The 17,661-nt window shown below is 41.8% G+C and overlaps 2 protein-coding genes across 2 annotated transcripts; both read left to right on the top strand.

Annotated features, from left to right (window-relative positions):
• Positions 1–1,330: 1,330 nt before the first annotated feature.
• Positions 1,331–16,169, top strand: LOC310799399 (uncharacterized protein; the record flags this gene model as incomplete). The annotated part of the gene is made up of 4 exons (XM_083661987.1): positions 1,331–1,483; positions 8,657–9,404; positions 14,275–14,393; positions 15,348–16,169. The coding sequence occupies 4 exons, from the start codon at positions 1,331–1,333 to the stop codon at positions 16,167–16,169; spliced, it is 1,842 nt and encodes a 613-aa protein (XP_083518113.1).
• LOC310799328 (odorant receptor 131-2-like) lies at positions 2,933–3,706 on the top strand (the record flags this gene model as incomplete). The annotated part of the gene is made up of 1 exon (XM_083661926.1): positions 2,933–3,706. The coding sequence occupies one exon, from the start codon at positions 2,933–2,935 to the stop codon at positions 3,704–3,706; it is 774 nt and encodes a 257-aa protein (XP_083518052.1).
• Positions 16,170–17,661: the final 1,492 nt, after the last annotated feature.

Below are 17,661 nucleotides of genomic sequence, written 5' to 3'. Positions count from 1 at the left end.
TTTAGGTCATATTCAGCTGCTTGTACAAACGACGTCTTGGGTCGTATCCAGTTGGAGGTCAGGCTGGCCCGGTGGTAGTCCTAAAGAAATACTTGCCACGGGGCAAGGGTGACCAGTTGCCCTACTTTGTGTGGGACTGCACAGCATTTTCATGCCTTTTCCCATGTCCCACATATTGAGATGATGTCCCACATTTTGATTAGGTCTAGTTTTCAAAAGTCAAACCACTGAGAGAGAGAGAGAGAGAGAGAGAGAGCGTGGGAGGGAGAGAGAGACAGAGAGCGAGAGAGACCGAGACTAATTTTTAAGAAAAAAATATCTTTCTGGTGTCTTTAGTCTTCTATGACAGACTATCTTTGGGTTGTGGACTGCTGGTCACGACAAAATAAGACATTTGGGGATGTCATCTTGGGCTTTGGGGGGAAAATTATCGCCGTTTCTCACCATTTTGGTGACATTTTATAGACCAAAAGATGAATCGATTAGTCTAAAATGATCCACAGATTAATCGATCATGAAAATAATCGTTAATTGCAGCCTTACTCAGCATTGGTAACATGTCCCACACAAACATACTCTTTGTCCCACATTTGGTTTGCTGGGATCTGGTCATCCTAGCCGGGGCCAATCACAATTATGTCACTGGATCTCACGCATGCGCACACGCACGTGCACGCACGCACGCACGCACGCACGCACGCACGCACGCACGCACGCACGCACGCACGCACGCACGCACGCACACACACACACACACACACACACACACACACACACACACACACACACACACACACACACACACACACACACACACACACCTGACTTATTTATCAACCAGTTGTATATAAAGTCTACACTTGCGACACCAGAATCATACTGAGTCAGACGAGCTCCAGATCTGCCTGCATTACCTGAGGTTAGTGTTGCATCGTGGGTGCTTCTACTTGATTGCAGTGCATTTAAATGTTCAAGTAAAACAAGAAGGCATGATAGATAGCCATGTAAAGTTACATAGTCAACAGCAATTCTGGGGTATACTGAGATAAACAAATGATGTTTTTGTGATGTTTTCATGCATATTGAGTCATTCAATAATTATACAATTGTGGCTAATATAATTTTCTGTTTAATTGCTTGCCTTACTTTTCCCCCACTTCATAATGTACAATAAGGGGTAAAACTCTGCGTACTTAAAAAGTTAAATGTATCTCTGTTAACATAATTTAAATGATATTTATGTAGAGTATAACACAATGTAGCCTATTCCTTTCTCTTTTGAAACAAGTTTATAGGACGCTGACATCTGACACCTGCCAGCCAGGCCAAAATGAATGACTCGTCCGGGGACAGTAATGTGACAATGGTTGTATACCGGGACACATTCATGATGGCCGTCGGCAAGAATGTGATTGTTGTTGTCCTTGGCATCTCCATCAACTACATCAATGCTACCATGGTCCACACCTTCAACAAACAGCAAGTGTGTGCTCTGCTAAATCTCTTGATAGATTGACCCGCAAAAGGGGGAAATAATGTATAAAATGTACAGAGCGACAAATACTTTCTCCACCCGTCTCTCACCTGCTCTACTCTCTTCTCCTCCCAGGCAGGTGATTAAACATAACTTGTAAGAATTCAAGTTAACGCGACGATTCTCAAATGAATTATAATTGATATCAGCACTGTTGTATCGATGCAAACTTCTCTCTATTGGCATATTTCATTATTTCCCCTCCATACTGCTTTTGACGTGAAACCTAACGACTTGAAGTAACATTATTAACCTGAACACCAATACTTGTTCACTATGGTGAACATTGTATTCACACATACAATTGTATTCTTTCCATTCCCACTTGAAATCACCTTGTTTATTACGTGTATATTTATGTTTATTGTTTTATTTTCCATTCCACACCATTACAATGCATGCATAGAGTCTGTATGATTAACTGACATGAACACAAATGTGACCTGCTCTGACAAAATCAGTCCCATGTACAGTAGCACAGGCCCGTTTGTGTAGAAACATGATTTTATGAGAAAATATTGATTTTGGCTGTTTTGGGGTTTCATCAGATTTGAGTCAAATAGATCATTGGCTTTCATTCTGTGTAAAGATGATTGTGTAATGTGAATGCTAAATATAGTTTTGAAGCTCATACAGCTAGGAGGACAAGCAGAACTAGGTTACTTTGTCAAGATTTGAGGCCGTTTTTCCTCAAAAACATAGTTTGGAAACATGTCAAGACATAAATGGGGTGTATCTCACTTGCAGTACAAAGATAATTCTGATATCACCAGAAAGCTTAGATTCTCCTCTTTGCAACAGTGTATAAAACTGTGTTTCGGTGTCAATGTGACTGATTTTGTCAGAGCAGGTCATAAATATAACATGTGACTTTTGGTGGCGGCTCATCTCCAAAGCGCCGGTTACAATTATTAGTATTCATGTTTAATTGCTGTTTGAGCCAAATTCACAAAAGCTTCACTTGGATGATATTATGCAGGCGACATGAAAGGGCAGCTGAATTAATCCTGCATGCAAACTAAGTGGGACTGTCAACTGGAATAATGAATTTGGATCAAACAAATCGACTATAAAGAGTGAAAATAATGGTCATTCCTCTTTTTTTGAAATTGACAAAACTTGGTTCAGTTCCAGCAATTGTTTTTTAATACAGCATTATGAAGTCAGAAGTTTATACAATTAGGCTGAAGTAAAAGGAGATGTCCTCACTGACTTGTCAAATTGTAGTTTGTTAACATGAAATCTGTGGAGTGGTTAAAATAATTGTTTAAATGACCTCAACCTAAGTGTACAGTATGTAAACCTCCGACTTCAACTTTATATAATTAATGCATTAATTGAGATTAGCAATATACTGCAAAATAACAAATTCTATTCTATTCTATTCAGATCTTCAAAATGAACCCTCGCTATATCCTTTTCATCCACCTGGTGGTCAACGACATGATCCAGCTGACAATCAGCATTTCCCTCTTCGTCTTCAGCTACGCCTTCTTCACCATCAATGTTTCTCTCTGTTGCCTCCTCATCCTGCCTGCCATTTTCACCACACAGAACACCCCCCTGAACGTAGCCTTCATGGCAGTGGAATGCTACATTGCTGTCTGCATGCCCCTCCGCCACGTCCACCTATGTACAGTCAAGAGGACACACGTTGTGATCGGTTTGATCTGGGCAATGAGTGTGCTTTCTGTCCTACCCGATCTCTTTATCCTCTTGGCCACAGAACCTCTGACGTTCTTCCATGCCAGAGTGTACTGCGCCAGGGATAGCGTATTCAGGAGCACCTACAGCCTCGACAAGAGGGACGCTTCTCACATCATCTTCCTGGTGTTGGTTTGGCTCACTCTGTTCTATACGTACTTCAATATTCTGTTTGCTGCCAAAGCAGCTAGCGCAGACGCTACCAAGGCGAGAAATACTATCCTCCTACATGGCTTCCAGGTACTCTTGTGTATGATCACCTATGTGCGCCCTATGTTACTTCAAGGTCTGATGTACTTCTTCCCTGCAGGGGGCACTTCGGCATACTTTGTCCTCTTTATCATAAACCAAATCCTCCCGCGATTTGTCAGTCCTATTGTTTACGGGCTACGAGATCGGACTTTCAGGAAGTCCCTCAAAAGGTATTTCCTGTGTACAGTAACCACAAGCACCCATCCACAGACCTAAAATAATATTTTAATGTAATGTAATGTTTTATGATGCTTCTCATATTGTGTTTTTGTTTAGTCTTTTCCTTCATTAACCCTTGTACCCTGCAGGCGCGGAATCCTCAAACACGCGTTGGTCCATCTGATGGACCTTAACGGGAATACTGTACTAATTTATAAATATTAATTTAAATTTTTGACTGTTTATAATTCATTGGTAACTTCTTCCCTAATACCTCATACCAACATTTCATACCTATTCGAATTTTAACCCCTCAAATGCCAGTGTACAGTAAGTACAGTAAAAAAAAAAAAGTACATAAAAAAAAAAAAAGTGCTATGACATCACTAGCCTATGAAATCATCAGTGATGTCATGAGATTATTTTTTGTCAATAATATGTCACTGATGACATTACTGATGATGTCACAGACATTGTGACATCATCAGTGGGTTTTTGTATTTTTTGTGATTTTTTGTAACAATAGTATTTTTTCATATTTTGAGCCAAAAATCCAAAAAGCGCATGTTTTGGACTACCAGCCATTTTCCCCAAAAAACACAAACGAGCTTTATTCCAGCATCTATCCTGGTCTAAAGGCTTCAAATCAGTAGTGTGGACTGTCAAATTCAGTTTTATAATATTTTCCCATCTTTGGCATAGGAATCAGTTTTTTTTACATTTCATGTAAACTGTATGGAATTGATTGCTATGCCAAAACTGGGGGAATATGGGGAAATAGGCAAACACATTAGAAACTACAATTTTAACCGCTTGAGTCAAGGTGAGATGTGTAACATCAAGGAAATAATGATTTTTTGAAAAATTTGCTGGAAGTAAAAAAAAAAAGTTATTTTTGTGCAAAATTAACATTGAAATCAATGGGACAACTATGCAATGGACTTTGAGACCATGTAACTCCCCCAAAATTTCTACCAACTCCAAGGTTAGATATTAAGGTCAAAGTTCAAGGTATTTGGTCCAGGATGCCCGCTGAAATAAATGAAATAAATTAATTTTGTGAAAATTTGCTGGGAGTACCAATAGAGTGGTTTCAATGGAAGTCAATGGGTCCATCAGATGGACCAACGCGAGATTGAGGAGTATTTTTGAAAATAGGTCTTAGGATCGTATAAATTTGATAACTATGATTGATTTTTGTCAAATACCCCCCAAAAAATACCTAGCCTTAGTTTAAGACCATATACTCAAAAAATGCCGAAACGGCCCATACGCGAATGCAGGAAAAGTCCATCAGATGGACTAGTAGGGTACAAGTGTTAAGTTTGATGAAAAAAGTTATTATTAGCATTATTACCAACATACCAGTAATATGGCTGGCATATTATTGAACATGCACATTGGAATATGTGACATACAATATATTCCACTCCTTACATGCTTCAGTATTAACACGTTCAGTGCCAGCGACGCCATATGGCGTCATTAGAAATTTACCGTACAGTGCCAGCGACGCCAAATGGCGTCATAACTCCAAATTGTTTTTTTGACGGGGGGGTGTCGATCTAAGCTTCTTACGTCGCCTCTAACAATATTGTAGCTATTGGAGGTCGATAACCTATTTTACAAACCCATTAGGTGGCGACAGCACTCTCCTGATCAGAGAAAAAGGAGCCAAACACACAGAAATAGTCACTGGTGAAAATGAGGAAATCGCATTGCATCCGTCCGTATGCATCGACGTGCCTCCATAAACGAGCACAACGCCAGCTGTGCCCCCAGCAGGAGCATCCGCTGTCACAACTGAGCACCTCCATGTACGCTGCAAACAGCACATTCACATAATCAGCATTATTATTCCGAACTGGAAGCATGCCAGCCCGTGACAAACACACGCGGAACCAAAAAGCTGAATGTCGCGCCCCATTCACTGTGTGTGCGCAGCAAACTCAGCAGAGACTGAGAGCCACCAGACACATAAGACACACCCAGGAGGCGTGTGCAGTTGAGGGGGGGGGGGGGGGGGGAGCACGGAGAGCAGCAGAGCAGCATACACTTCACCCAGACAGACCCAGACATCAGAAAATTAGCTTCAGAGTCAGAGATGTGCTTGAAATGTTTAATTTCACAAAAGGCTCATTATCTCAGCTCGTAGAAAAAAAGGTATTTTTTTCGTTCAATCAAGCTATCTTCTCCGGCTCATAACTAAAGAACGGAAAATGGGATCAATAAACTTTTTTTTGCAGGTGATAGAAGAGAGTCTCATCGTTATTTGTGCGTGTTCAGTGTTTACATAGTAATTATTAAAAAAATTATATGACTGTTTTAAAATGCATTGCGGCCTATGTGGCACAGCAAGCAACCTTTTGCCCAAGGGCCGTGGCACTGAAAGTGTTAAGGGCCCCCACAATAAAAAAAAAAAAAAAGTAAGGATTGGCTGCCTGGCCTCCAATGAAAAACAACAACAATGAAACAATCAAACCATTAAAATTACAATTTTGACAATATGACACAAATATCAAATTTGTGGCCTTTGTATTTGTGTTCAGTCAAAGTTCCTCAAAAGTGCATACTTTGCTAATGGACTATCCCATTGGCATTAAAATACGATCAACAGATTCTACTCACTGCTCTAAAATGTAACATACAAACTAGGCATGAGGGAGTACACCATTATCTGTATCTGTTCAATCAAATACATTATCTGTATCCGTATCTGTACTCGGAGGGGGCGTGGCTTGAATCGGAAGTGGGCAGGGTTTAGACTGAAAGTGGGTGTGGCTTAAGTTTGAGTGTTGTTGTTGGCAGTTCAGCGTGTTGAGATTTCACCTAAGATTTCGGCGCTTCACGGCCAGCCTCGCCCATAGCTCGGCCGACTGTGGTCAGCCAACTTAGTCCGCTTTGCTGTCTTTCGTTTCTGGTCAGCTGATTCTGTTGATAACGTATGCTTTCGCTTTTAATCGGTACTGGCTTTGACCTGGTGACTTGAGTTCCATTGGAAGAACATGGTTCTGTATGTGTGTTATTCATCTTTTCTATGGCCTCAGACTGACATCTTATAGACGGTTTTAACTTGACAACAAAAACATCCTAAATCGAACCCCCGCTCACTTCCTGTTGCAGTGTTTGCTACGGACATAAAAGAAAAAAAAACATTCAAGTGCAGGACTGACCATTCCGTGAAAACCGTCTATATATTAGCCTCATACCGACATAACATCGTCACTGATGACATCACTGATGATGACATCACATCATTAGTCCCGCGACCTCATAACTTATGCTGCTGTATCTGGATGACATCATCTCCATTGACTGCAGTCTGCGCAGTCACTGGAGTCTGGTGTCCCAGGACTCAATCTCACTGTAGCCTACTACACTGTCAACCTACTGTAGCCTATATAAAGTCATGACACTGACTTTAGACTCATGTCCCGTTAGACTCGAGCTGTGGCATATCTGAGGTAAGGACATGTGCTGTCACACCGTATTCACTTTTTATTATTGTATTATTATGTAGTATATATTGTACTGCTTTTAAACTGTGTATAAAATGTTTAATCACTGCAACTTTGAGAATCTTTTTTTTTCTGATTCTTTTAAATGGGGGATCAAACCCTACAGTGGATTGGAAAATGATTGATCTCGTCTTAATACCAAAATGACTGTCTATCAACTTGTTATGGGATGTTGTGCAAATATGAATTCCATGCCATTTTATTTTATATTTTATATTCTATTTCTATTCAGTCGTCCAATTTGTTCATTTGATGATCCTATGAACTCCAAACAGAGAGAGCAAATGATTTGTGTGCTCATAAAATCTTCTTAACTTCACTCTCACATGAAGTATCTGTTGCCGTTGGTCTATTTGAATCTGTCATATTTTCTGTAGTATGTGGAGGATGGGATAGAAATGTAATTGAATATTTGCTGGGAAACGCTCACAGGGCAGTGAGAGGGTTTCATTCTAAACATTCTAAAATAAGATACCCATCATGGGGGGGAAGGGGGGTATGCCTACAGAAACAAATAATTGCTGGCATAAATCACATGATGCTGAGTCATTTTAAGACCTGCTTACAAAACAGAATCAGCATCATTTGTGGTTTTGAAATATCCATGATGAAATTCAAAAAGTGTCCAACATGCGTACTATACATGTATAACTAACTAACCTTCACATCATACATTCATGTCTTTTGTAACAGAGTTACTTGACGCATCCCCAAATCGGCCTGATGAATTTGTCATCGGAAGGCAATAACGTATCGATTGTTCTGAGCTATCGAGAAGCTTCCAGCACGGCTGTAACCAAGAATGTGATTGTTTTGGCTCTAGGCCTCATTATATGCTACATCAATGGCACCCTGATCCACACCTTCAGCAAACACCAGGTCAGACACCCTTGTTTTTAATGTAGGCCAGTGGTTCCCAACCTTTTTTGTCTTATGTACCCCTTGAGCTGTTTTGCCATGCCAATAATAGTAGCCTACCCCCTCACTCATGCCTGTTGATGATGCTCCTAAATTTGTTCTATAACTTTTAGTGTAATAATATGCAGACGTACAAAGAAATCAATCCATACTAAAGATATTTTTCACTGAAGTTTGGGATTGGCCTCCTTTTTCCTTTTATGACCAGGCTCTCCTAAATCTGAATCTGGAGCGACCGCAACTGGACGTTTTTGAGCCATTTATCAGTCATGTAACAGTTGACACCTGTCGGGGGGAACTAGTTGCGGCGTGCATGCGCCATTTTCACAATGGGCTTATGAAATTACTTTTGAAATTATTTTTCTCCCATCATTTTGGAAATAAATTGTAATGCCAAATCTTTCCAAGTACCCCCTGCAAGCTGCTCAAGTACCCCTAGGGGTACACGTACCCCTGGTTGGGAAACACTGATGTAGGCTACAGAAGAAAGTGATATAACGATACATGAAAGGTAGTATGAAAATATACAAGCTGGTTTCACTGACAAAGTCTTTTCCTCTCCTCTCTCCAGATATTTTATGTGAATCCTCGTTACATCCTGTTCATCCACCTGGTGGTGAACGATATGATCCAGCTTATGACAACCATCACCCTGTTCGTCCTTAGTTACACGTTGCACCAAATTAACGTCTCCCTCTGTTTCCTCCTCATCATGCTTGCGATCTTCACCACCTTCAACACTCCGTTAAATTTAGTGTGCATGGCGTTAGAGTGCTACATCGCTATCTGCGTACCACTCCGCCATGCCGAATTGTGTACAGTCAAGAGGACACACGTTCTGATTGGTTTGATCTGGCTCACGGGTGCAGTGTACATCCTGCCAGATTTGTTCGTCATGCTCGCGACGGAATCTCTGGGATTCTTCTACTCCAGAATCTTCTGTGAGCGGGATAAAATATTCCGACACCCCATAATCATACACAAGAGGGAGGTGTTCTACATCATCTTCCTGCTTGTGATTTGGCTGACGCTCCTCTACATATACTTCAAGATCCTGTTTGCTGCCAGAGCAGCTGAAAGAGACGCTAAGAAGGCCAGGAATACTATCCTACTCCACGGCTTCCAGCTACTGTTGTGTATGCTCACCTATATAGGCCCGGTGCTTATAAAAGCAGTCCTGTACTTCTTCCCTAAAAGTTGGAATAACACACTCTTTGGTTGCTACGTCATCATCCAGATCCTGCCCAGGTTTGTCAGTCCTATTGTGTACGGGCTGCGAGACCAGACCTTCAGGACGTACTTGAAAAGGTATCTGCTGTGTACGTTGGGAGCACGCACCAGTCCACAGATTGCACTGAAAGGGCACACTTGAGACTGTCTGCTGCTGTTGGGGACTTGGAGGCCGTTGATATGTGTGATTATGCTGCTGTACTAGATCAGGATTAATAAAGTTAAAAAGACAAAACATGAATAAACCATTACAGTAAGGGTGCACCAATACCAGCCCTAATACCTAGGGCTGGGCAATATAATCGATAATATATCGCGATATTTTATTTCCCGATACTGTATTGATCCTTGGACGCCAAGTATCGACATTTAAAAAAATATGGCCAAACATGGCCATGCCAGGCCTCTGCATCTGGTGATTCCCACCCCTAATAGATACTGTTTCGATATTTCCCATATCGATGTGTTCAGTAACACTCAACACTCAGTAGTTTTGACTAAATTTGTCCACTAACTTATCAGTCTAAAGTGATGTACAATACATATCATTACACTACCTGGGTGGTACACGGTGTGTTGTATCTTTAGCTCTATTACTTAATTTTGAGTAAATTGTCTAGAGCATTGCAATATATCGCAGTATGTATTGTATCGCAATGTATCGCGATACAATCGTATCGCGACCCATGTATCGTGATACGTATCGTATCGTGAGGTCCTTGCCAATACCCAGCCCTACTAATACCTACAGTATATATGCAAACTGACATACAGGCTTATGTAAAACTACACGCATACACACATTATACACAACGATATGTAAACAAATAGACACCAATTAACTAAAAACACAATTAACAAGAAAGGAATCATTCAGTGATATTGAAAAGAAAATATGAAATTGTGTTAAAATTGTGCAGTTATTGTGCAAAGCTTTAGGCATGTAGCACACAGTATGTCAGGGGAAATTGAGTTATAAAGCAGTATATCACCATCATCATCATCATATATAAAAGGGAGTAAGTGGGCTCTGTTTGTTTGTTTAAATTTTTGTCCCACATTGGATGATGTCATCAGCGAGTGACATCACAGCAGACACCACCCACCCACCTAGGTGCCATCGTGCAACTGTGCGCCATCGGCTCACACTACAACACAGTTGCTCGAGTTTGCACTCACTACATCCATCTTTTTTTTACAGTCTATGGCTTTGATATGGGCGGCTGTAGCTCAGAAGGTCAAAGAGAGCTCACATTCACACCTGCAAGCTGACCAGTACAACCACAGTCTGATCTGCTGGCCACTGAGCAGCTCCAGTGGAGTGATTAAGGTTAAGGGCCTTGCTCAAGGGCACCTCAGTGGTGTAAGGAAGGAGGCGCAAGCATTGCCTTTTCACTTCCCCCACCCATCCTGTCCGTCCCGGGGGATTGAACCGACGACCTTTCGGTCACAAGCTCGCTTCTCTAACCTTTTGCCACCACTGCCATCTTTCGATAAAAGAGTCTGCATGTCGAAGTGTCCTCGGGCAAGCTACTGAACCCCAAATTGTATCCCAATGGCTGCACCAGCACCCCCTGCATGGTAGCTTGCCGCCATCGGTGTACGAATGGGTGAATGTACCTAGTCATTCTAAAGCACTTTATAAATAAAAGCGCTATATAAATGCAGGCCATTTACCATTTACCATTTACCATGATAAATGAGGCCGCAGGTCTGAAATCTGCTTTTTTTCTGTTTGTTCATTTGCAAAAGAAAGAGAGAAATTAAGAGGAAAGTTCAAGAATACCAAAGGTGATTTCAGACATCTCAAATCTATTCATGCCTTTCAAATCCTCTCCTTTGTGCTGATGAACTTAAACAGCTCAAATTCCAACGAGTGGCATGCAATGTGTAATGTAATATTTACACTGCACAGTCTGGGACCCTGTTCCCCACTTCAGTCCGCCAGAAAAAAAAAGATTGTTTGGACGAGAGAATTTGAAGCGAAGGTTTGAGAATAACTAGTCGGGGTGCGGGCTAATGGATGAATGGAGCCTGCTCCATTCATCTGTTAGTCAATGTGCTCCCCCGGGTTTCTCCGATTGGTCTGATTTGACCAATACTTAGAGAGATGATGCATTGTGGTGGTGGGTTCTGGCATTTTGAAAATGATTACACTGGTTTAATGGGGACACAAAAAAAAAAAAAAATCACCATTTCAAACTGAACCGCTACACCACACCATGGACATGAATATGATTAAAGTCTGTGTAAACCAAACATAAATGTGTTTTGAGTTTTGTCACGGCACAGAAACATTTGTTGTTAACCACCCAGTCAAATTTGAACTGTATTGAATGTTGCCAAGTATACAAAGGGTTTAGGAGCTGAGCTGTCAGGGAAGAGAGACCTGCAGCCCCAGGGAGCGGCAGATCCTGATTTTTTTTTCATGCGTTTCACAAATCCAATCTCAGCAGTTCTTTGTATCTACATAAACATATTATGCTCATGTTTTTTCTTTTTCTTTTTCTTTTTGGGAGCTATTTTCTACAGTATGATGTTTATGATATTTATGGGTCTCGGGGAACAGACAAGACGCAAAAATGTCTATCCTCACTGCTCCGGCCAGCGTGCAAGCAGACAGTCCACAGTCCATACGGGTTGGTCCATACGGGTTATACGGTCCATATACGGGTTGGTCCATACGGGTTATACGGTCCATACGGGTTGGTCCATACGGACATTCAGAGAACGCAACATTTACACTCAATACACTTCACGGATATTCCGCTTGTGAGGTTTTAAAATGGGCAGCAATTCTCTGCTATTCTCTGCTGTGAGACTGTGGGGGCGTACCATGCTCGCCAATAGCCAATGAGAGTCGAGCATGCAGCATGACACGCCCAAACCCGTATATGGACTGTGTGCAGCAGGCCTGCATGGCGGCCGGGGAAGCGGTGCTCACCTCACACAGACATTTCTGCATTTTGTCTGGACCGAGACCCATAAATGTTGTAAAAACCATCGAAAATAGCACACCCAACAGATACACAAACATGATGATTATACTGTATCTGTTTAATGTGCATACAAATAACTGCAGCGATCAGACTTTTGAAACACACATTTAAAAAAAAAATCATGATTTGTGTCTCCGCGGCCCGCTCCTCAACTGCAGCCGGACTGTGGACACTCCGCATAGTGGAGAGAGAGATACATGATGCCATTCACCACAATATTCCTATGATCTTCTTATAAAATTCCTATAGTATATCTGAGGTCAAGGCCTAGTGAGGCTATTACAGTTTAGAACACGGCTCTCTTGAATACTCGATTCTGATTGGTCAATCAACAAGATTCACCGGTCATTATTTCTCGACAACCGACCGCTGCTCTGCCACACCTGGATTAATCAGTTGATAAGAGCCTTTTGTCCGCAGACGCTAATTAGGCCAACCAGTTGCAGCTGTGGTGTCTTGTGTGCCAATTACGAATGAAACCGCTTTGTGTTGAAAACGCTATTAAAAAATCTATTTGAATAATTATTTTTGTCAGATTATTGAATGATTTAGTTGTAGGCTGTGTTCTAAGCGGGATAATGTATAGTGAGCCAGTGATTACTGGAAATAATGACCGACAGGTGGATTGAGCCCTCCGCTGCGCGTCGGGCTCAATCCACCTGTCGGTCATTATTTCCACAGTAATCACCGGCTCAGTATACATTATCCCTTACATAACCTTATCTACCAGCATGGCACTGTAAAACCTTTAATATCACTATAATATTCCTATATGGGTGTCTGTGGTGCTTAATAATGAGTTTATTGTGCCACACCGCGGTAACTTTTCTAATCTCCTACAGGATTTTGAGAGAGAGCGAGAGAGAGAGAGAGAGGTGTTTACATAGAGAGTGGTGATGTGAGAGAGCGAGAGAGCTGAATGCTTTCTGGGATTGTGATTTCCCAAACTGAATGAATATAGCACACATCTATAAAAGGGAGCTAGGGCTCTGTCTGTGTGTCTGTCTGTCTGTCTGTCTGTCTGTCTTTATTTACATAGTGTATATGAGCTATAATTTATTACTTTATAAACTGCATTTCCCTGGTTAACTATTAGTATTTACATAGAGTGGATCACGGCTTGATCGCTGCACTAAGTAAAACGTAACGCAGCATGAGAATCAACTGATCTCTTCAATGTAACAGGGAACAGCTGACGGAGCACTCTTTCACGTGGCAGCTGATCACATGTTCAATCAGGATACACACATCACAGACAGACACACAGCAACAAGCCCATATAAACTCCTCACACACATGTCCCACGTCAGGTTGGGGTTACCTGACATCTCGGGTAGGTACCATCTACTGTATCCTTGTTGTTATTATTGCATTGGGCCATTTGGTATGGACATGTTAATGATATTATGGTAAATGACTACATTATGTGCAATACTGAGCTTTTTCCTGTGCTTCTATTTTATTTAGATATATAGGCTACTATCTACACAAAATGCTGATTGGCCTTGGTCATAATAGGCACAGATATGGCTTGCATAACGGACAAGTGTGGTGGTGGTGTGGTGGTGGTGTTGTGTGTGTGTGTGTGTGTGTGTGTGTGTGTGTGTGTGTGTGTGTGTGTGTGTGTGTGTACTTTATTGTTTAGGTATTTACCAGTTAATGTGAAATTAGATATGCATGATATACAAAATCTAAAAGTCATGAGTGCCATCGTGTGTTTGTTACTGTCATATCTTCTGCCCGCAGAATTGATTTAACCTTAACTATTATATATATATATATATATATATATATGATATATGTATGTATATACATACACACAGTATAAACATATGTATGTATGTTTGCACATCATAATCTATCTATCTAATATGGCTTCTGTCATTTTCTGTAACAGATTTGGGGGATCCTGCAATTTCAGACATGAATTTATCATCTATTGTTGGTAACGTGACTTCAGGTGGAAATGACTGGTACAGGTTCAGGACAGCTGTGACCAATAATGTGATTGTTGTGGCCCTCTGCATCACCATCAACTACATCAATTGTACCCTGGTCCACACCTTCAGGAAACATCAGGTCTGAATTCTGTTACACTATTTCTGTTTATGTACGGGCAAAATAATGATTTCAATTCACTTTCAATAAGAGTAGCTGTCTGCGTTGTCCAGACAGGTCTGGTGACGTGTCTGTCTGTGTCTGTCTGTGTCTGTCTGTGTCTGTGTCTGGTGACGTGTCTGTCTCCATCCATGGTGACAAACAACAGATCCGGTTCAAGTTTTCCTGTACGGAAAGATTTGTCACCGTCCGATTAGAGGTTTTACAGTAAGGACAAAACAAAACCGATGGTTACGATGTAACCCAGGTTTCCTGAGGGAGACGTCGCTCCCTCATGAGAGGGAGAGAAGTCGACTGATCGGAAACCGTAGGTTTTACAGATCAGTTACATTTATACTGTATAGTTTTGTTTTGTTTTGTGGCACCATTGTGAGCAAAGCCAGTCTGCCTATAGCTCACATTACTCACAAACCAACAGACAGAAATCTATCCATCAATTGTTCCATCTGTTTTACAATAGATCAGTGTGGCCACCGCTTTAACACCCCCCCCCCCCCCATATTATAGTATTATTAAATATTTGTAAATCCTCCCAGTACCAGTCCCAAAAACATTAACGTTAACACCTAATGGTTCATTAAAGGAACAGTCCGCTGATTTTCAGCTAGCTTTGTATCATTACAACATCAGTAGTAACAGTCACTTAACGGTTCACAGTTTTCTGATATTATCAGAAAACTGTAAACAGTTACAGTAAGTGATGTCATTCATGCACAAATGACATCACTGGTCCACAACTTCACGCAAATCAACTCTCAATAACTGTCAAACTAAATGAATGCCTGCAAAACGGCTCGCAGTTTTCTGATATACCATTGATGTTGCAGTGATACAACGCTGGTTGAAAATCGGCAGTGTTCCTTTAAGTGATATTCCTCCTGATCCCGGCTTGTCTTAACCAACCTTGTCCTCCAGATCTTCAATGTGAACCCTCGTTACATTCTGTTCATCCACCTGGTGATAAACGACATAACGCAGCTGACCCTCTCCAGCTTTCTCCACGTCATCAGCTATGCCCTGCGCGCCATCAACGTGCCCGTCTGCATCGCCCTGCTGATCGTCGCCATCCTCGCGACCCTCAACACCCCGCTGAATCTGGCTGCCATGGCGGTGGAGTGCTACGTCGCCATCTGCATGCCCCTCCGTCACGGCCAGATCTGCACGGTCAACAGAACCTACGTCCTGATCGCTTTGATCTGGGTGACGAGCGCGCTCTGTATCCTGCCAGATCTCTTCCTCCTCCTGGCCACTGAACCTCTGCACTTCTTCCATTCCAGAGTGCTGTGTGCCAGGGACTTCGTATTCAGAAGCGCATACAGCCTGAAGAAGAGGGACGTATCCCACATCGTTTTTCTGGTCCTGGTTTGGCTAACTCTGTTCTACACTTACTTCAGGATTCTGTATGCAGCTAAGGAGGCTAACGCAGACGTTAGGAAAGCCAGGAACACCATCCTCCTCCACGGTTTCCAGCTGCTCTTGTGTATGCTCACTTACGTGGGACCTATGTTAGAAAAAGGCCTGCGGTACTTATTTCCTGAACAGCGCGCGGCCACACGCTTCACCTGCTATGTTATTGTTCAGATCCTGCCACGGTTTGTTAGTCCCATTGTCTACGGATTACGAGACCAGATGTTCAGACGATACCTGAACAGGTACCTGTTGTGTAAAGTGAGGAGAAGAAACCATGTGGAAAATGCCGCCGTGTCAACCGCTGGTCATGCTGTGAAAGGGCAATAAGAAGGCCGCATTCCAACATGCCCGGATTTTATATTCAAACCACGCACGCACGCACACGCACGCGCACGCACACGCACGCATGCACGCGCACACGCACGCGCACACACACACACACACACACACACACACTGTATCTGTAGAACTGTATGTAACATGAAATGGAATTTGTGTGCTTTTGTTCTTTTCATTCAAGATGACATGATCATTGTACTTAAAACATGATTGTTGTACTAACAAATATTAGGCTACTACAAAAACCTATTTCCCCAGTTTTCAAGAGCAATTGTTTTTCTTTTATTTATTTTTTTATATATATCTCTGGTCATTATATACACAATAAGCAGAAAATGGCTTGTCAATAAAGTTATGAAGCACTGGTTTGAGGCCATGTGGATTTGGGTTGTTTTTGTTTTTGAAAAACCTTAAAATAATAAGTTCTTTTGTCGACCACTATGTCACAAAATATTGTTTAAAAATATATGAAGCATGAATACTGTACGTACGTATGGAGCAATGTTTTCTATGTCGTCAAAGCCTGGATCAAGACGGTCAGCGACAGGAAGATGCTTAGGTAAGGTTGCCCTCATCATCACATCACAGTAAAAACTCACACGAGCCATTTATGATGACCTACTGTATATTATGGTATGTACATTTAGTATGTACATTTACTTGATCAAACCTCACACCTTCCCTTCAAATAAAGCACTTTTGAAAAACTTTTGAAATTGGAGATTTCTGTAAGAATACCGGTAGTTGTTTTTTTAATCGATTGGGTTGCGAGCACTTCTGTTATGGAAATGTCTCTGAAACCACCTTATTATCAATATACCTATAGGAAAGCCATACACCCCCTGAATGCCCGAGGTCGTTTGTGGTTGTAAAGTTTCATGAGGCTGTGATTATCTTAGAAGTCACAATACTGTAGGTCATTTTATACATGAAATGGTAAATGGCCTGCATTTATATAGCGTTTTTATCTAAAGCGCTATACAATGAGTAGGTACATTCATCCATTCACACAGACATTCACACACTGATGGTGGCAAGCTTCCACGCAGGGTGCTGGCACAGCCATCGGGAGCAATTTGGGGTTCAGTATCTTGCCCAAGGACACTTTGACGTGCGGACTGGAGGAGGCGGGGATCGAACCACCAACCTCTTTTATCCAAAGTGATTAGTAGACGACTCTCTCTACCTCCTTAGCTACAGCCTACAGCTGCCCCCAACAGTGAGATCAAGTTTCGAAAAATGGTCTCACTACAATGACATGGCTCCTATGGGGACGAACACCATCACCCATGAACACAATTGGCCTCATTGTGAACCCACAAGAGTCTCAGCTTTCCAGATCAGTCATACCCATTTTAAGCAATTCCAACTGCTTAGGGATCCTAATATATATGGATGAGCAGCTCTTGTTAGGGTAGTTGAAATGAAATGTTGAAATGGGAAGTGACCCAGGGTACTGTAAATGTCTCACATCAGTAAA

This window comes from Poromitra crassiceps (genome assembly GCF_964638095.1).
Source record: "Poromitra crassiceps genome assembly, chromosome: 27".
NCBI lineage: Eukaryota > Metazoa > Chordata > Actinopteri > Beryciformes > Melamphaidae > Poromitra > Poromitra crassiceps.
Note: the sequence above shows the minus strand (reverse complement) of the source record. Positions and strands in the feature narration are given on the sequence as shown.